Consider the following 20,624-nt stretch of genomic DNA (forward strand, 5'->3'; position numbering starts at 1 on the left):
CAAAACCTATTCTGTGGAGGTTTTTTCCCCTTACCAAGTGACCCCATCCTTCATTTACCACTTACTGCCCAAGCCCTGTCTGAAAACTACTGCACTCATATTTGCTCTGCGCTCTTCCAGATTTGCTCATTACTGCAGCCTTGACTTTTTCAAGTACTGTCAAAGCCTTGTTCATGTTTACAACAGCATTATGGGGGGAGAGCTGACTTGGCTTTGCTTTAGACACAAGAGAAATCCATGTCAAAACCTCACTGCTAATTTTATGTGCCCATTTGAGGATGCCTGGTTTTTGGGGGTAAAACAGCATCAGGCTGGAGTTCATATCTCTCAAAGTATGGAGGTCTATGTGGGTGCTTTAACCATCAGACTGACCTGTCAGATCAACTGTCTCCCTCAAAACTTCTGAGGTATGCTCATTAATTGCCTAAAGCAGAATTTGTCTCATCTAGTTTGTATCTGCCTTTGTCTTGTGTAATTCCAGCGAGGATGGAGAAGACAGGCACATCTCAGGGTGAGACAGCAGGTACTCTGTGACTGCCATCAGCACATTGGATTTGTCTGGATGTTTTCTACTTTAAAAACAGCAAAAGCCAGGCAAGGTGAAGCCAATCCCCGCTGGATTTTCCAGTGCATCCTGTGGGAGGGGACTACCAACTTCTGCCCCAGCTCTCCACAGCCTGTCCTTACATTCCTGTCCTGGAAGCTCTCTCAGGCACCTCTCCTCTGTTATCTGTGTTGTGGAACTATGGAGTTAATTCTGAAAACAACATCTGAAAGTCCTGTAAGTACCTTGAGGTTCATGCTCACTCTTAGTGTAATTCTGAGCATGAATCTCTCCCCAGGCATTATCCTACTATGTCCTGAAGGCATCATTATACTCCTGAAATCAAAGCAGCTGCATGTGGGAGGAAAATACAGACACAAAGTTCATCAGAACTCCATATGTCTGTAAAAGGTAAATAATTGCAGGAGTAAATCACTGCAAGATAAGTCCTTAATTATTTAGGGTTAAACAGCAGCAGCATTACAGATGCAGAGCATTATTTTGTTAACCACTCATCCTGGGAACACTTACTCAGTAAGATATTATTCTGCACGAGAAGGGGAGGCAAAATATAGATTGTGATGCTTAGAAACATTTTCAAATAAATAGGAATTAATATTAAAAAGCATGAACAAAACATTCACCCAAAGCAACAACAAAAAAAGCTATCTTTTTTTTTAAAGCTAATGGGTAGTATCAGCTATTTGAGATATCTCAGAGATGCTTCTGCTAATTTCTGTTTGCAATTACATTTCCTTATTTTTTCACCTTTCCTGTTGTACTATATGAAAACTCTGCATTAAGAAGAGGAAAAACTGACTACACTGGCAGTAGTGAGAGGGTGCCACTGACTTGAGTGGTGACACAAAATGTTCTAAAATCCACAAATCAAACTAGCTGAGAGAAAAAAAGAGGATCTAACAAAATTCTTCAGTTCCTTTCTTGCACAATTTGCCTTCCACAGTAGTTTAAGACCTTCTTGGGAAGGAGAAAAGAGTTTTGCTTTGGTGAGGTTTTTGTTTGGTTTTTCAGGGAGTTGTTTTATTTTTTTTTATTAAGAGCACTCTCCTATTTAAAGAGGAAAAGGACATACGTACAACATAACAAAAAAGAAATTGGTCTTGCATTTATGATGATACGTGCCAGATTCTCAACTGGTGCAAAACAGAAGTACTTTCCTGCTTGGAGGATATAATTCCAGCCTATATCAGCTGAGGATCAGCTCTCCTCTTACAAATATAAAAATATATTCAGACACCTCAATTTAGACATTAGGAATGAGATCTGATTGAAGTCTTATATTTAAAACAGTTTTTAACCTCTTCATTCTATACTTTATCTAATATCTCCTTTTCTGATCAGAAGTAGCAGAAGATGTAAACATTGACAGAATCATAGAATTATTTGGGTTGGAAAAGACCTTGGATGCAGTTACTAGATCTGCTGTACCTTCCAGGTCTACTTACAGACCTTGATGTGTGCTTTATTAAAGCAGAGAGTGCTCTTATAGTATACTGATATGAAACTGTTTTAAGTCTCTAGGGAACACCTACCCATCTTTTCCATGATCCAGGCTCACATAGGTGTGCATAAGCCAACTCAGCTTGTCTGCATGGCAGGGACAGAAAGGCACCATGCTCACATCCAGAGTGGCATTTCACTTCCATGTAGAATTTAGGTTTTAGGGTAATAATCCAAGTTTTAACTCTTCATCTGTGAGCAATACTCTTGGAGAGTATTTTGGGAACACTTGTCTGTTCCGGCTGGCCTTCTGCTGAAAGCTGCTGTAGCTAAGTGCTTAGGGGGTGACACTTTCTCCACGGAAAACAAAGCATAAAATCACAAACTGAGCAGTGCTGAACACAGCTAAGTCAGCGAGCTAAGTCACTTAGGGAAGGAGCTCCAGCGGAACTCAAGTGCTAAGCAGCTTAGGTGCCTTCGGAAAATCCCACACCTCTACATTTCATCCTCACGCAAAAAAGTAGAGCCATCAGCCATGTGCTTTTCATACAGGAAGAACAATGTCTATTAGTGGCACTATCTAGGTAACAAAACCCATATTCATATGATGAAAAAAATCTTCAACTGCAATGTTTGCTTTTTGTAATGTGGGATACTTCTTGTCACAACTCCATTTTAATTTTCATTGTGAACATTTTTATCGTGCTTTGGTTTTTATTAAATTTCAAGTTGAAACTACAATTATGGTCAGATGCGTGAAAATTGCGCCTCACACTTCCACAGACATTTTCCCTTCTGACTTCCAGATCAAATCCTCTCAGCTGACAACTGAAGCAATTCTCTCCCACACCTGCACTCCCTTGGATGCTCATGCTTTCTGTAAGCACTTTCCACCAATACAGCCTCCTGCATACTCCCCAGTTTACCTGGAGAAGCTTACTAGCTTATCCTTTCCTATTCTTGGAAATGCCAAGGCAACTCTGTATCTTAAGTCCAACTTAATGCTCATAAAACAGAAACTTCTAATGAAGTGAGGTTGACCCTGCAGGAGAAATACACAGGAGGAGTCAGGAAGCTCATGCAGGATTTCCTCCTGCAGCCACACTTCAGCCACTCTGTTTCAGCAGTCACACATTCGCTAACAACTCAAAGAAGTTCATCTGTAATGCTGCCACTTGTAACCAGTTCAATTATCTCTTCTCATTCTACAATGAAAAACACAGCCCCTTATAAATGGCCTGAACACACGAGTTGAACATTCTAGGAGATAAAAAGCGCTGCAAGTTAAGATCTTACTCAGGAGTCCTACACAGATGAGTAAGTGGGCAGACTGCAGCCCCTTGGTGCACAGGGACTAAAACCACATCTGATCCTGATCACGGGAGCTCCAACGTGACTACCAGAGTGCAGTTATGTGGTGCATATTTCTCTGCAACATATCAAGCAACTGTATCAAGTAGACTTGATAGAGACAAGATACTATCACCGAACGAGGCAAGAGAAATCGAATCTCTCTCGACCACCTTCTGCTCTAGGGTGGCTGCTGCGGCTGCCACGAATTTGGACTCTACAGCAAGAAGTAACTGAGTCAAAAATGCAGTTCAGACATTTTTGAAAGATGAACAAGTTTGACCTCCACCAGCATATGGCATTTATTAGATGAAGAAATGGGTATGAACTGCAAAGCAGGCTTCCAAGAGCCCACAGTTATCCTTTCTGATCCTTGGAATTTCACAGCCACTTTGGGGCCTAGAGGGTCAAAACAATCTGCCAGCGGAGCCTGGATACACCCAAGGAGACATTCAGAGGGAAATGTGATAGCATCAGCAGAGGAGCTCAGTTACACAAAAGGAGAGGTGTGGCTGAACCACAACTTTTCTGATTCACATCAAGGCTTTCCCAAAGTGGAGAGCTGCACTATCTGAGGAGGATGGTACAGACCCAGAGCCACCAGGAACACACGGTTATTTTCACTACCTGCTTCACTGGGACGGTAGTGACAAAGGAAGGAAGAATTGGGAAGAGAAGCCAAGGTGGGCTCACCAGAGTGCGTCCTGAGGTGTCCTGTGAGGGCGTCCCTCCGCCGGCAGGCGTAGCTGCAGAAGGGACATTTGAACGGTTTCTCCCCAGAGTGCAACTTGATGTGCCTCAGCAGGTTCCCCTTCTGGGTAAAAGAAGCTCCACATTGGTTACAGTGGAAGGGGCGTTCACCTGGAAGGGAAGGGGAAGGGAGAGAGCTGTCAAGACACATCAGAGGATGCACAGAGGCCATTATCCTGCTCTTTGTAGTAGTGCCTTCTTACATGGGTACAGTCCCCACTGCCACCATCACACGGCACTTGCTACAGTCAGAGGCCATTTCTTTTGCACAATGGGCAAAACCTCCAATAGGGATCTGAAGATCTTTACTTGAGGTGATCAGTGCAGGCTGATTTTCTTGAAAGTTCCTCACCTCAGAGGTTCTATCCTTTATAAAAGATGAGCTCTGCTGAAAATTTAGATCCGTAATTGAGATTTTGTAGTATTTATCTCTATGGGTTTGCACTTATTTTCAGTATAGGTCCAATCCATATGAGTATTTGGAACTGATCATAACAATTGGACCTTAGCGAAGGTGTTAAGGTCTTTGCTTCAAAACAAAGCTCTTGCTTGCATTATACTTTAATTGAAAGTCCTTTCTAAAGGCTGTTTTGCACTGCTAGAGTGGCACGAAGGGAATCGATACAAGTGAGGATCAGGCCCTCAAGCTTTGGGCAGAAGCAAACATTGAGAAAAATCTTTCACCATTAAACTGTGAAACAAGCAAGTTTGCACTCTACATAAAACAAATTAAAAAGACTCAGTTGATGAAAAAATAACAGAAACTCTAGACCTTGCCCTCTCCCTTCACCCCATGTGTTTACACATGCGCACACACACACATCCAAAGCTTATTTTTATGTTAAATCTTCATGTTTGCTCTAGACAGTGGGGATTGGGCAGACAAAAACCACTTTTTTTTTTTTGGTAATTATTTTTTAGAGGAAAACCCCTGACAAACTCACACAGGTTTTGTGAAATATTATTAAAATCGTACTCTATGTCAACATTTGTTGAGGACACTCAGACTGTTCCAGCATTCTTGGGCAGCTCTAATCATCTGTTTATGTCCTGTTGAGCAAATCAATTGAATACAAGCATATACTTGTGCTGCCACTTGCCCAAGTGCTTTACTGCAGCTGGGCTTTAGAACACAGAATCACTGAATGGTTTGGGTTGGAAAAGACCTCAAAGATCATCTCGTTCCAACCCCCTGCCATGGGCAGGAACACCCTCCTCCAGACCAGGTTGCTCTGAGCCCCATCCAAGCTGGTCTGGGACACTTCCAGGGATGGGGCAGCTGTAGCTTCTCTGAGCAACCTGTGCCAGGGGCTCACCACCATCACAGGGAAGGATTGTTTCCTCATATCTAATTTAAATCTATTCTCTTCCATTTAAAGCATGTTTACACCAAGCAGGGTCCCATTTCAACAAGGTCTTGAACATCAGATTTCAGATGTAAGTAACCTTGTCCACTTTTTCAGTGCATCACCTATTACAGAGCCTTGGTCGAATCCTGGTGGGACTTCTGAGGTTGAATTCAATGGCCTGAAGCACAGATCTTGTGAAAAACAAACACATTCTGTGATCTTTCACATCTCTTCAAAGCCTTTCTCTATTGCTTTAAAATGATTACTCCCTTGCTGGACAAAATGCTTTCATCAAAGCAGTTCTTGTGTCTAATGTGAAGTCCAAAATATGTCTGGAGATTCAAATGGAAAGAGAGGAAGGAAAAGTGCTTTTACAGATGTCCACAAGCAATTCTTGCCTCAGTGGTTTAAATCACTGCCAAGTGGGCAGCAGAAGGTAGGTGTGACACATATGTGCCATACCTCTGCAACTTGACTTCACATGTGGGAGCTGGAAATCATATCTGAGACTACTGAAGAAGCACTCAAGAAGATACCAAGGTTCCTACAATCTCATCAAGAACATTACAGAGTAATGATAAAAAAAAAATCACGGTATAAAGCTCCTCTTCCAATACACTGAACACAAACTCATTAGAATTGATAAAGAGTTTGTGGTTTCCCTTTCAAACTCCCACACTATACTTAAAGGATCTGATTAGCCATTATCTTCTTTTATATCACTTCAGAATGTCCATAACAGAGATATGTAAAGAGACAGCAGTAGAAAAATACATGGGTTTTTTCTTCTTTTCTGTTTTGCTTTCGCTGTCTGAGAAAATAGGCAAAGCCCTTTCCTTTGACACGTTTCTGAGTATTCTGGAATGATAGCTTTAGTTTCAGGATGACAACATGAAAGAAGGTAGCACGTTTCTTATCAAGTCTGAAGTCTTTTACTCCTGCTGTATGTAAAACTATGCAGTTACTGTGTTTTACCCGCTACATCACCCACCTCTCTCTGACATTTTGGAGGCCCCATATGAGCGCGTATTACTCCTCAATAAACTGGCTGCTCGAGAGATGTTGAAAGCCTTCGGTCTGGAATTCAATAGTCACTGCAACACAGTTCAGTGGCCAAGATGACATGAAAACACTCACCACAAAATCACCCATAGTCTGCTCCTCTCTCACAAGAGACTCCAACAGCACATTTTACCTTAAATAACCTTTGTATCTATTTAAAGCCAGCATGAATTCATTTTTCCTACTGGCTTCATTCCGGGTAAATAGCTGCTTTGATCTGTTTGTTACACTTTTGTCCAATCATTCGATTCCAGCTCCTTGTTGAAGCTGTAGGCTTGTGGGATGCAATTTTGGTCACACCTTCGTGCTATTGATTAGCAGCTTTTACATTTAGCACAGCTAATCTGAGAGGCCATTATCCAATAGAAGAGTGCACAAAGAGAAGCAAAGACTGAATAGCAAGAAGATTTTGTTGGTTTTCCAAGAACTGTGCTGTCTGATGCCCACTCCAGACACTAACAAACAAGCCTTCTTTATCACTTCAATGCCTTGAGAAGACTGCCTTCCAATTATTTCTCCTGCTGCCTTTTCCTGGTAACTTTGTAAGCTGTTCTTCAGTATTATTACTTCCTAGTTACAAAATAACAGCCCTGATGTCCTTACTCACCTCCCTTACTCTTCTGTGAAAACTAAAGGGTTTTATAAGCTAAAATCAGTCATACTTCAAATTAAACATCCACTCACAAAAAGTCTCTAAGCACATTTTTTCTCTATGTGACAGTCCCCGACCGCTTTTAAAATGCTTTTCTGTCTTTGAGGGTGATGGTAGCAGGGACACACTAGAAAATATAGACCTATTAAAGGTGGCACACACGACTACAAGAGGGTAAGGACGACTATAAGCACAGTGCATTTCCCACCATTTATAGCTATGTATTTACTGCTTGACTCTATGTACTTACACGGATTTATTAAAATAAGAACTCCACTGAAAGGTGACTAAGCGAGTTTTTTGCTTTGCAGCACTAGAAACAGTGTGAGTGCAACATAACAGCAAAATATTTTTAGCCTACTTTAAGTATTAAACATTTCTCTATTATTGAGCTAAACCAGGGCAGAAAAGCCTCCAACCTTAGTGATTAAAAAAAAAAAAAGAAAAAAAAGAGAGAGGGGGGGCAGGAAAAAAGACTTTCAGGGTGGCGAGAGGGGGAGGAACAGTTAACCAAACAAAAAAGATATTTCTTTTCAACTGCAGATTTAGAATCTAAAGCCGGACAAAACCAGGAATGCCTTAAAAGCCTTGCTCTCCAACACAGGGAATTTAATTATCTAAAGTTACTTCAGGAATGGGCTAGGCAAGGTAAACCAGAGCTGCCAAGTATTACCTTTCCTAAAGGCTTTGCAAGAGGAGTTTGTGCCAGGGAATATTTACATTAATAAATAAATACATCCATGGGGTTTTATAATTTTACAGTTAAACAAAATATTAATTAAAAGCTGTGATTTCAAATATTTACTTCTAAATTAAGTAAAACATTCCTGAAACCTCACAGTTCATTGTCTCCTCCAGGAAAAATAATAATGAATAATATTAATGAAATATTACTACTCTTGAGCTACACCAGTATCTAAAGTACATAGGTTAACTTGCTGTTGTGTAAACAAATTGTGAGATGAAAGGTGAATTGGACCCATGAAGTCAGGGCAAGCAAGACGTGGGCCTTTCATAGTATCTTAAATATATGGCATCTGGTGGGAGACTCCACAGCACAAGCTACGAGACTGATAAGACCTGAAACCAGGCAAATGAACTGTTAAATTCCTACTAATTGATTTCACATATGTCAAATGTTATTTCAAAAAGCAAACCAACTCCTTTTTCTGCTTAATTGGAAGCTTCCCTGCACAATAACTCCTTTCCCGCCTCGGCGCGGAAGTGCTGCGCAGAAGTTTCGGTATGAGTTACCCTTCTTCGAATCTCAGACCAGTGCAAAACACTGATATTTTCGGTGCAAAGCAGCAATGTTTTCTGTATCAAAACAGAAATTTGACTGAGGACACAGAGCCCATAGACCTGGCAACCAAGGAGACTTAGATTTTCATAACCCTTGACTGGTAACTTTTGTCCCTTTGAAATTAAACGGAGAGACTCACGAATTACTGCACTAGTTCTCATTATCATCAAGGCCTAGTTATTCTTAAAGCAGCAGTCCTACATAAAAACCAGGTCCAGTGGGACTTCAGTATCTGTCCTGGCTAAATGTATATCTGAGATCTCAGTCTTTTTTGTGCGGCACATACTTTTGATATGCAAAGTGTAGCTTAGGTACTTCTCAAGCAGGATTTTCTCTTTCCAGTCTCTTAATGTAAAATTACAGTGCCCGTGCTGCCATCAGAAAGCATTTGCTCTTACTAATAATATTGATTTTCACCTTTCTGTAGCATGCTTTTTGTTAATATTTCAGTTAAAGCGAAACATTTCTCCTGATCCATCAGGTGCTGCAACTGCTCTGATTCTGCTCTGTCCCAGGAGCACAAATGAAATATCACCTGTGCTCCCAACACACTGACAGCAGCGAGTTCCAACCTGCCTTTACCCAAGTGAGACACAGAGCAGCGGACTTTGCTCCATTCCTGTCCTGTATTTGTTATTCCAGGGACCACTCACTGTTCTACCTGATTCACTTAACAGGCTGCACATCACTTTAAATCAGTGATTTTAGTAGGGTTTTTTTGTTGGGAAAAACCTGCTGCCAGATAGGGCAATTTATTATAAAAAAGTAGTGACAAAATCTCTCATGAAAAATTCCTGGGAAATCCTGGGTGATTTCCAAGTGTCCTCTGTGCAAATTTATGACCACATTCTTACAGCAGAAAAATCTTTTAAGTGAACTGGCAAAAATATCAGAAGAGTTTAGTTACTGAGTACTGCAAGCAAAGAGGGTCTTCTGCAGAGAGCGATTTCAAAAATTTCAGCTCCCCTTCCCTATGCTTAAGTAGAAAATGAGGCTTTTCAAAAGGTTAGATTTCAAAACCTAAGCAGAAAATATGACTTTCAGAAATTCAGCCCTACGATTTTTGATTCAGTGCCAAATCGATTCACATTGCTACAGACAGGAAGCCTGCACGAGGTGACAAATTAGAAATTAAACCAAATATAACCTTTCTGTGAACAAAATAAGAGAGGTAGACCAATGGAGTTCACTGCAATGTGTTAATATGGCCATTTGTTTAAATTTGTTCCTGGTTAGCTGCTTTAGGCATACAAGTCTGTACTACGGAACAACACAGCTGGGTTTTTCCTCATTTATTAATTGTGTCCCACAAACTTGAACTCTGCATGAAAAAACAAATTGCATTCAGACTTCCAGGGTTGCATATGTTCAGTTATAACACTGCGGACACTACGACAGAACTTGAAGATTTCCCTCACGGGCACATAATGTAACTCATTTAGCTGACTTAGGCACTAAAAGTGCATGTTGAGTCCAAGCAAAGATTTCAGACCCTCCTGCAGCTAGCACCCCCCAAAAAAGCCTAAAAATAACCTACCAGCAGCCCAAGGTGAGGGTGGGGTAAGGCTGACGTCCCTGCTGGCTCTGTGCCCTGCCAGGTATCCAGGGACCCAGCTTCACTCTGCCGCTTACCCGCTGCATCCACACAGAGGAAATGTTTCACTTCTGCGTGTTTTTAAAACAATGAGGATGAGAAGTTGTCTATGTCTCATCCCTGGAAATGTTCAAGGCCAGGTTGGATGGGGCTTGGAGTAACCTGGGATAGCGGAAGGTGTCCCTGCCCATGGCAGGGGGTTGGAACGAGATGAGCTTAATGTCCTTCCAACCCAAACCTTACTGTGATTCTGTGATCCCAGCCCTGCCTTAAAAATAAAAAGTATTTCAAAATCCAGCAGTGGATTAGATAAAGGACTGAATACTACAGTGGAGAAAAAGAAGTATAAAGAAAGATCAAAATTCACAGCGCAGGGGAGAACACTGTGTGGACCTTGCAGATCACAGAGGCAGCAGCATAGCTGTACCAGCAAATGGTTTCTGCTTTACCAAAAATGAGGAGCAAGGAAATTCCAATTCTGGCCCACTAGCAGACAGCATAAAAATGTGAGAAATCACTAAAATTCCTTTTTGTTACCTCAGAAAATTAGGATTATTGACCTTATCTTCTTCTGCCTTTCCATCTACATCCCTAAGCAAAAACCCTTGGAGTATCCAGTGGCAACATTATGTGACCAGCCACCTCCTGTAACATAAAACTCTGCTAAAGATGCTGCAACTTGGGGAATGTGCTGTGGAATATGAAATTTGGACCAAAAGAACATAGCATGGGAAAGGAGGAAAATAAACCAAACCTGACACGTGCTATTTGTCTGATACAAGGACATGGTACATGAGGCAGGGGGTTACCCTGCTCACTAACACAGGGAGTGCATAATGCTTAATTCCCACACTGAGCATTTTATTTATTGTCTGTCAGTAATGACAGATAAACAGAGAGGTGTTCTCCTGATGCCCATGAAGATAATAAAAACTCTTCACCTCTCTTATCAGTTTTTCAGAGAAATGTTGTGTTTGGCAGAAGCAGATGAGCAGTGCCATGGGCTTCATGACAGAAGTGCCGTGCACCGGAGCATCGCTTGCACCACGTGCACGAGGCAGGATAAATGGGAAATTCCCAGCTGGGTCTATATCACAGGAAGGGGCAACAGCACATGACAGTCAGAGGTGGGACACTGAGCTCTTCTACTCTGGTCTCATCCACGGCACAGATTATTTTCCCCACCCCTATGTCTGTTTGACTGAACCACCATAATGTGGCAGGGAAGACAACTGCTCTTCAAGAACAGATGAGCATTGGCTAGAGGAAAGTGTGTCCCTTTATGTGCACAGTGCAGCCAGAGCCATATGGCACAGCTTCTTGCCAAGCCTGGATCCCTGGTGCAAGGAAAGCCACACTCGTCCCAGCACACACACAAATTACAGCCTCCGCTATGGACCACAGGATTTTGGGTGATTTACATAGAATGCTGACAGGTTTTCGGGGAAGGGAAAAGGACTTCAGTTTTTGCCAATGCAAACAACTGGCCAGACCATGCTTTGATTGTGTGCAAATAAAGAGGAGAGTAAGGCAGGACTCGGCTCCCAAAACATACTTAACTTGGCTTTGAGAGGCAAGGATGCACATGCCAGTTGCATTAGCTGATGAAGAATGTCATCCGTTTCCACTCACTGGGGACAACCTCCCTTCCCTCCACCGTTCTCCCTTGGGCTGCAAAACCAGCCTTCCCACAGGTCAGGGCTCATTCCAGAGCCAGGGCCAGCCCAGCTGCCGAGGAAGTGGCAATATATTTTAAAATACTGCACTTTAAAAGATATATACCAGTGTGTTAAAAATACTCCTTAAAATCAAGGATGTGGAAATCCAAGAAAACTTCTCCCTCTGTTGTGGACAGTGAAGCAGCAGTACGCATTAAAAAACAAACAAAGTGGAGGGGAAAAAAAATCCCCTGCAAAATTTGCCAACTGGTTTGCTGAGAGCAGAGCACTGAGCTGCACATTAAAAGAAATGCCATTCCTATATGCTTGAAATCATCTGTATAGAACAGTACATCCCATTCTGATGGGAAAAGAGGCAGAGCTCTACAAGGAACCAGCAGTAGCCCCAAGGAAAAAGCTACCAGTTATGCAATTCCTGCCCGTGCACCCCCATACGGCCGCCTCGCCCTCACGCAGATGAGATTTTGTTCCATTCACTTGGAATTTACATGTCTTCTTTACCATGAAAAGGGCAGCTTGTCACTAGCTATTCAGTATTTCAAAAAATGCAGACCATTTAATTAGGTACCTAAATCTAAATTTGGCAGGGCTAGTTTAGCTGCTGCAGTTCAAATACGTGGACTCTGATGCACCTACAATACATACGCTCCGATATGTGCAAGCGCCAACGAAAACTTTTTGGGAGGTTGAAAGCTGGGGACTCAGCCTGTTACATTCTCGTTTCCCTTTCCATTTCCTAGCAATAGCATGTCAAATTGTTAGTCAAGGTTTTGGTTCTCTGGCTAATGCTTTTCCCCTCTCGTGACTCCTGTCTAAAATCAGGACTGCATCATAAATGATATCGCCATGCTTTGCATTATGCACTTATGTTAAGCTATTATCAATACAACTTATATACAGGGCATTAACTGTATAATATATATTTATTAATTCTCTGTACAGAAATTCTATTGATTTCTTGCACATCAAGAGCAGCCTTGACTGCAATCTACCAGGTTTACAAAGGAATTACTCAAAGTCTTTTCTTTCTCTACCTTAACCCCCCACTTTTTATATCTCTGCAGATGTCTCAGTCAGTGTGAGTCTCTGACCCCATTAAATAATAGTAGACAAAGATAAAAAGCAAAGCATCTTTCAGTTTGTCCAAAGAATATGAAGAACAAACACCCACTGAGGCTCCACCACAAAAACCTGTGCTTAAACTTAATAAGATTTAAGTGTGTATCTTAAGTTAAGCTTATATTGAAGCAGTTCAGGTGACTTACATGTGCTTAAATCTCATAAAAGTTAAGCACAAGCTTAAGTGCTTTTTTGAATCCAAGGCACTATCAGAGAGCATTGTCTTCTGGCACCACCTGTACTTCTGTTGGAGGTGACTGTCATTCCCACCTGAGGTCACTCCTCAGCAGAGGGGAGAGACTACAAGCCTCTTTGGCATCCCATTTTATCATATTAGCCATAACTCCCAAAAATTCCCTGAAGCTCAAGGCTTCATCTTTCAAGCCATAAAGACCACTCAATCAGCACATTGCAAAGGTTCCATCCACCTCTTGAACTCATACCCCCAAGCCTGGTCAGCTGTTTTGGTCTCCAAACAGTAGTAATATTAATGGTAATAAAAATACAAATGCTGGGAGAGAGCAACTGTTGAAAGCTGCCCCCAGAATGGTATCTGGCTGGTGTGGGAGAGCCCTGGAGGGGTTCAGGTGAGGTTTCCCTGATGGAGCTGTCACACAATGAGCAGCAAGTCCACCCTGGCAACAGGACAGGTGAGTAATGAGTGCCCCCCCTGGGCTTTGCTAATCCCAGGCCCAGCCACTTGCAAAGGAGGTGGGAGATCCCCAGGAAGCTGTTGGCCTTGACCACCCGTGAGCACCTCCAAGGGAAGGCCATCTAAGACTCACCTTAAAGGCTCAAAAGTCTTGCACATGCACACACACATGCACACACACACACCCCTTCCATGCCACAGAACGACTCTCACCATCTTGCCCCCGGTCAAGAACGATAAGAAAAGCAATTTCCAGACTTTAGTGCTGCTTTTAAGAACAAAAGGCTGGAAATCAAAGTCAAGGAAGCACCATGCTTGCCAGAAACAGAACATCACCAGAATTTGGGGAGTAGGAAGAGAACAAAACCAATGAAGCCCATTTCCCACCCCCCAGCCTCCTGGAACCCCAAGAATGAAAAGGGAAGAAGAAGAGTTGTCAGGTAACATCAACATCAGACGCCACAGGCAGTCATCAGGTTTTCTTTCAGCTGCTTACCAGTGTGGCTCCTTTTATGTACCATTAGCACATTGGGCCCAATGCAAACCATGCCACAGACGTCACATTTCAGTTTACCATTGGGAAGCCGGATTCCTCCCTCGCTTGAGAGCTCCTGGATCTTTCTGTTATCCACCATCTCGTTATTGTCGATGAAGGGCTCTTCCAGGCTGCTTCCTTCATCGTGAGCTCTGATCTCATCTTCGTGACTCAGGGGCTTCCTGTCATATTCGTCATCACTTTGCATTTCTAGCTTTACTGAATTTGCTGAAATTAAAAAAAAAATAAAAATTAAAAACACGTTAAAATTAAAAACACTTTCTAAGTTTCACTAATATTATACCAAACTTTTTTACTGTTATCAGTATTAAATGAAAGCCTTGAAGCTCAAACCAACATGAGAGCCTTGTGGTGGTGACAGCATCACAAGTTACAGCTGTTTATTTATTCAAGCCCTTATTTTTGTTAAAAAAATTCCTCATTTCTATCCCTATTTTACAGCTTAGAAACTCAGGCATGGCGTGATCCAGAGACCTACCAAAAGTTGCAGAGATGCAGCAGGCTTAAGAACTGACCTCCTGCTTCTCAGCTTGAAACACAGGAGTTCCCTTCCTCTCAAGGAAGCGAAGCCACAGGAGCAAAGGACATAGCCACAGCTGTTCCCTCCAGGTCACTCCTGCCCAGTGCCCCAAGAGGCAGGTTCCCAAAGGCACAAGGTGAGGAAACAAGGCAGGATTGTTCAAAATGCAGGGACCCAGCAAAGTCAGGCCTGTGGGTTGTGCCAGTAATCTCCAAATCACCCTGCCTGCATGGACAGGTTCCCTGACAGAGGGGAGACCAGGCTCTGGATGAGCCTCCAGTGCTTTTTGCTCCCACCTTCTGATTCACGTCAATGGGACACTGCCAAGGCAAACAGGGCTGCAGCGAGACCTACACTGCTGGATTATTTACATTTGCAAGTGAAATGTGTGCAGCTGAAGATCTTTCACATCTGCCTGGTAAGATTGACGGGCTTGCTGCTGATTTCTGTGATCCTCAGGTGACAGGATAAACCTCCTCTAACCACCAAGAGCTTGTGGGATCAGCAAGTCTTTAAAGGAAATGAACATACCAGGCTTTTTCACAGAGGGGTGTCAGTGTAGGGGTGTTTTAATCACCAGACACCCCCATTTTGATGCCTCAACGGTTGGTCGAACCTGCCAAAAGGTCCATCTCAGAGTCACAGCCTCCATCCACAGTGTCAGCCAGAAGGCAAGCCCACGTGTTTGCTTCCCTAAGCCTTGATCCTGCTGAGGGGTTTAACAAGGAGGTGATTCAGCCTTCATATCTAAGCAGTCTTTGACCTCTGTACTAAGGCCATTAGCACGAGTGCCAGTGACAGCAGTGGACCTGGAGCACAAATGAGTGCCCTGGGCCTGGCTGGTGTCTCTAAACCCTGTCCAGGTGTGCTCCAGAGAAGTTGTCAGGGGGTTCTTGTCCAGGAACTCAATGTCAGAGTTATGATAAATGTGTCTAATCACTGTGAGGCATCACAGTTTCAAGTAGCCAGTCTGGAAATGTCAGAAGAAAAAACCCCACTACTTAGACTTCCTCCCTCATCCTCTCTCTTCCCCTTCCCAGAAAACACAAGGTTCAGAGACTGATGTTGATGTTGCAACTCTAAATCACTGTTGCTACTCCCAGGCAAAGCATAATGAACAGGGTAAAGGCACCAGAGACCAAGCAACGGTAAGATGCTGCTTTTTAATCATAAAAAATTGTTGAAACATCTTCCACTATTCATCAAGGCACTAATGGGAGCTAAGGAATGAAAGCACTATTACGGCAAAGCCCATCCACAGCAAGGACACTGCTGGATCACATCACAGCAGACTTGTGTCAGCACAGGTACCGCCATCCAAACAGTCTGCAACAACGAAATATTTGAGTGCATCGTTTATAGGAGATAATTAATATTTTTGTCACCACAAAGATGCATTTATTGTTTTAAAAAAAAGGAAAAAGCAGCCTAGACTGAGAGAACAACCATGACCTGGCCCCATTTGGTGGCCAGGGGCAGAAAGAGGTCAAGAGGAGCCTGTTTCCATGGGGAGCATGAGGGGGCCTGTCCCACCATGGCAGCTGGAGAAGCGACAGGAAGCCATCCCATGGTGGTGGCGAGCCCAAGGTATGGTGGCTGGCACAGCAACAGCCTCCTGACCACCTTTGGTGGAAGAGCTGAGCAGAAGAGAGGAAGAGCAGAGGGGAAGGAGCTCGGGCAGCTCTGTGGGCTGGCAGGGAGAAAGCTGAGGTCCTAGACCCACCTCCCCATGGAAAGCCCGTGCTGCTGATTTATGGAAAGCCCACTTTGAGAGCTAAGGAATGGCAGTTCTCTCCAATAATAGCAGCCTTTTGGGGTATTCAGCAAGTCTGAGAATGAAGCCCGGATAAATGGTTTGCTGGCTTCAGGAGCAGGACTTAATACACTCGGCCACACAAGTAGCTACAGCAGAGCCAGAAATAGTGCCCTGTGCTCCTCACCCAAAACCCCGGGTCACTGCCACAAGTTTGCACACTCTCCTGGCACAGGAATGCACAAAATAACCAAACCCCACATACCAGTTGTGTATATTTATATGTACTCACGGGAGAGAGAGAAAGTCTTGGATCTTATGTGTCTTCTTACGTATATAGATTTCTGTCTCTATTTCTCTGACTTGGAATAATTAACACTTGACTGCAGTTAGTGCTGAGCACCACGACTTCCCATTCACAGCCGTGGACCTCTGCCTGCTCGGCACTCATGAGAGCAAGGCTGCAAGAGCCTTCAAACGGGAAGACCACTTACTTTATCTTGCCCTAGCACTGAATGACAGCTTTCAAGCAACAGGATGAACAGCACGACCAAACGGTGCGAGCTGTTTGCTGAAGCACAGCCTCCCAAACACACAGCGCTCCGCAGCTCCTGCAAACGGAGCTCACAAAGCCCAAGCAATTCATGCTGCATCCTTCACAACATCCCAGCTGTTCTACGGGGCTGTGCTGGCTCTTTACTCTTCCCACTTCCCTCACCTCCGGACACACACGGAGCACTGCCACTGCCATTCTCAGAACGCCCCTGGCAGCTGGGGAAAGGTTTCCTTCGGCTGGGAGTAGTCGCAGGTCCCCAAGGAGGGAACACTGGTGCAGCAAGGATCTCCTCAGCTCGTTGCAAGGGTTTTGCTAATCAGGTCATCTCCACTGCCTTACATCACACTGGTGTGTGTATTAGCCCGTGTGGTAGCTTGCATACAAACAGGCATTTAAATTGCATATAGTTTGTTTTCTCTTTTCTCAGCCAGCCTTTGAAACTGCACTCATTTAGTAGTGGCACTGTCTTTGTTTTCACCTACAGCACTCAGGGAGCACAATGAACTCTGCTGTGAAGAAAAAAGAAATATTCAAGGGATGTTGATGGCTACCCTTCCTTATACACAAGCCTCCACATAAAATTTCACCCTGTGTTCCCTTGCCTTTCTAGTTCACATGCTTGCTAAAAGTGGTAGGCTTTCTCATTCCTGTGCAAAGCATAAATAAGTAAATGGATTTTTTTTAAGTTTTTGGCACATTTCCTAATTAAAAAAGAAAAAATCACAGAGAAAGAGATAGCAGGGATAAACTGTAAACCGGCTCACTACAAAATAATGAAGTCAAACCATCTCCCTCCAGTTAATACAAGTTTCTTCCACTTTTTCCCAGTTAATGGCACATATTCACCAGTCCACAGAGCAATATGTCTTTCTTTTTCCTTTTTCTTTTTTTTTTCAGAGTACCAACCAGCTGATCCTGAATCACACCTTATCCTGAGTGGCCAAATTGAATACAATTATTCTTAATGTCTCATAAGTGCTAATTAAACTGCAATTCCCTGTTAAACAGCTTTTTGGCAAGTTTTCAGTACCAAAATATTTCCTTCACCCACAAATTAGTGTGGCTACAAACCAGAAGCTGGAAGATCCACCTAAGAAAAGTATTCCTAGTATTTCATCCTCTGTCATGGAAATTTCCTTCCCTCAAAAGTGAGACCTGGGGGAAAAGAACCTTTTGGTCTTACTTAGAGATTTGATCCCCAGGTGGAGTATAAATTAAAGCATTGGTCATCTTTTACTTAAGCAAGCAAACAAGAGTGCAATTCCCACTACAGAACAAAATTTCTTCTGTCCAACACACCAGGGAGCAGGCAGCAGGACTGTGCCCCTCTGTCTCCTCCACTGTCTGCTGTCCTAGGTCATTGCTTATTTTATCTGTGGCCTTGGAAAACCAAGCTGGCCACTGCCACCAAGGGTTTGTGGTCTCGAGCTAGAGGTTAGCCTTTCCTGGCAGCAGCCATGCACCACCAGCCCCTTCCTGCTGCCCCCGGAGCAGCACATCAACCCTGACCCCTCAAGCCCTCCCACGCCTCCTTCCCCATTCCCTCTTTTCTCACCAGCAGGAAACAAAGCTTTGGCCCAGCTTCAGATACTCATCCTTGAGGAGGCAAAATTCAAATCTGCCGCCCCCAAGGAGCCTTGGATGACTCTGTGGGCGAAGGACATTTGCAGTGACTGTGGACACAACGTGTTCTCTAACCAAACTTGTCCGATAGCGGCTGGCAGGTGGTGCACAAGCAATCCCAGGGTCTGCTGCAGGCTCCCTGCCCAGGGCACAATGCAATGCAATGTTCAAAGCCCGGATGATGTGTCTGTCTTTACACCAGGATGCAAAGAAACTAAGAAATTCTTACTTCCCCCTGGAAAATGAGACCGAGCTCTAACTACAGCAGCACAATGACAGGCAGCTACAGCACAGCCTTCTGCATATTGTCTTGTCAGTGGTCAGTGACACTGTCTATTTTAATCATGCACTTCTCCTAGGCAGTGGATTAATGAACATTGCTAATTGGCAGCTAGAGACAAATAAAAAATGACCCAGCTTCTCACAGGTTTTGAATCCAGGTATCCAGTTCTTACACAGGGCAAACCTCAGAGGTGGAGCATTCCTATACTATTAAACTCCCTGTTTCTATACTATTCAAAGCACTCAGCAGTGTTAAGTGTAATACAGTTAATTTTAAGAGCTGGAATGGCAAACTGATGAGTGTTTTGTAAAATGAAAATTTAAGGAGAGGGGGGAGAACCCTTCAGTCCTGATGGATTTTGAAAGTTCAAGGTAAGGAATGCCAAAAGCTGGAAACAATGAGCCCTGGCTCTTGTTCAGTCTAAGAGCACTCTGGTAGCAAAAAGGGTCCTCAAATAGGGTGTTTACATCACTCCAAAAGTGTAGAGAGACTTTAACACGTGTTCAAACATACTTTCCTCCTGGGATAATACAAAATGGTCCTAGCTGAAAGAAAACTTCATCTCTGAGTTTCTTGTTGCTGGTAGAATTTGGGTCTTATTTAACAAGGCTTTTCACCTTCTTTTCAGCTTAATTTTGAGCTATTAAATGTGTAAACAAGAGACCACCAATGAACCTTCCCTTTTTAAAAGGGCACACACAAAAAAGTTGAGAATGCCAGGCCAGCAGCGGCAGAACCAGGCACAGAATCAGCTCTGTCGTCACCTCACAGCCATAAAGCAGTTGGTGAACAAGTTGACACTAGAAAACAAATTAGCTTTAGCAAATTCTATTTAGTTCCTGAGAAAGGAGCAGGCCTCCCCTTCTCCTCGAGCTGCACTGGTGTGAAGCAGGTACCGCTCCAAGGCTACACAGGTGTGGTGCCGAGGAAAAAGGAGAGTCAGGTCTGCTCAGGGCACCAGCAGGGTTGTAACAGTGACCCTCAGCAGAAGAGAGGATGTCTCTTCAATGACACCTGTGGGCAACACTGTTGTACCAACACTGAAATGGGAGATGTTTCAGCTGAGGGTTAGAAAGGTGTATTTCAAGGGAGCCGGTTTTGCTTTCACAGTAGATTGAGGCTTTCTGGAGGCTCAGACAGAAATGAAGCTGTATCTGGATGGAACAAATGAGGGTGAACGGAGAGGGGAATTACCCAACTCCTTTCTCAAGTCAAGTGCCAAAAGCCTAAGCAGGGCCTCTTCCATTACTCACGGACATCCCCAACGCTGGGTGTCAAATTTGTTCATTGCAAGCTGCCAAAGATTTAGCTTTTGGCCACTGAGCCAGTGCAAATCTTAGATGGTGACACCGCCTTGTCACAGTGACCTCTGCAGGGTTCTGTCCATTCATAACAGTTAAATCAAACCAAATATTTCACAACTAATAAAAAGGAGAAGGGAATGATTCAGAAGCTTTGTGCCGAGTCCTTTTCTGCATGCCACAAATGGGATTCTTCAAGCCCACATGGAGGTGGTTAATGCGCCAGAAATTCAGTGAGAACTGATCAGCTTATTTAGGGATCCTTAGAAATTTTTAGTTTTCACATTGAAGAATCTCAGTTTAAGCCTGTTACCTCTGAAGTCAATTTAAACTCTCACTAAATGCAACAGAAGACTTATTTCATATCTTCTGGAGGTGGTGTGTGCAGTAAGTGTAGACTAACGGGTCTGTTACACCCAAGTTTAGTTTAAATTGGGATGTGGTTGCATAGCTAAGCCAAGCTTCAGTCAGGTTTTAGCTGACACAAACTGTGGTTGCCATCCTCCCTCGATCCCCG

General features: G+C 43.5%; 1 protein-coding gene across 6 annotated transcripts in view; it reads right to left on the bottom strand.

The window, feature by feature from the left end:
* The window catches only part of IKZF2 (IKAROS family zinc finger 2), a 114,757-nt gene that overhangs the window by 40,578 nt on the left and 53,555 nt on the right, over positions 1-20,624 (bottom strand). For 3 of the 6 annotated variants that reach the window (XM_018071903.2, XM_018071897.2, XM_018071901.2), the window contains 2 exons: positions 14,012-14,278; positions 4,049-4,216 (listed from right to left, as the gene is read on the bottom strand). In XM_018071903.2, the coding sequence (XP_017927392.1) occupies positions 4,049-4,216; positions 14,012-14,278 (435 nt within the window). The remainder of the gene's footprint in view (positions 1-4,048; positions 4,217-14,011; positions 14,279-20,624) is intronic. The other 3 variants (XM_029959553.1, XM_029959552.1, XM_029959554.1) reach the window with 2 other exon arrangements.

The sequence above is a fragment of the Manacus vitellinus genome, unplaced genomic scaffold (assembly GCF_001715985.3).
Source record: "Manacus vitellinus isolate BGI_N305 unplaced genomic scaffold, ASM171598v3 scaffold_20_pilon, whole genome shotgun sequence".
NCBI classification, from domain to species: domain Eukaryota; kingdom Metazoa; phylum Chordata; class Aves; order Passeriformes; family Pipridae; genus Manacus; species Manacus vitellinus.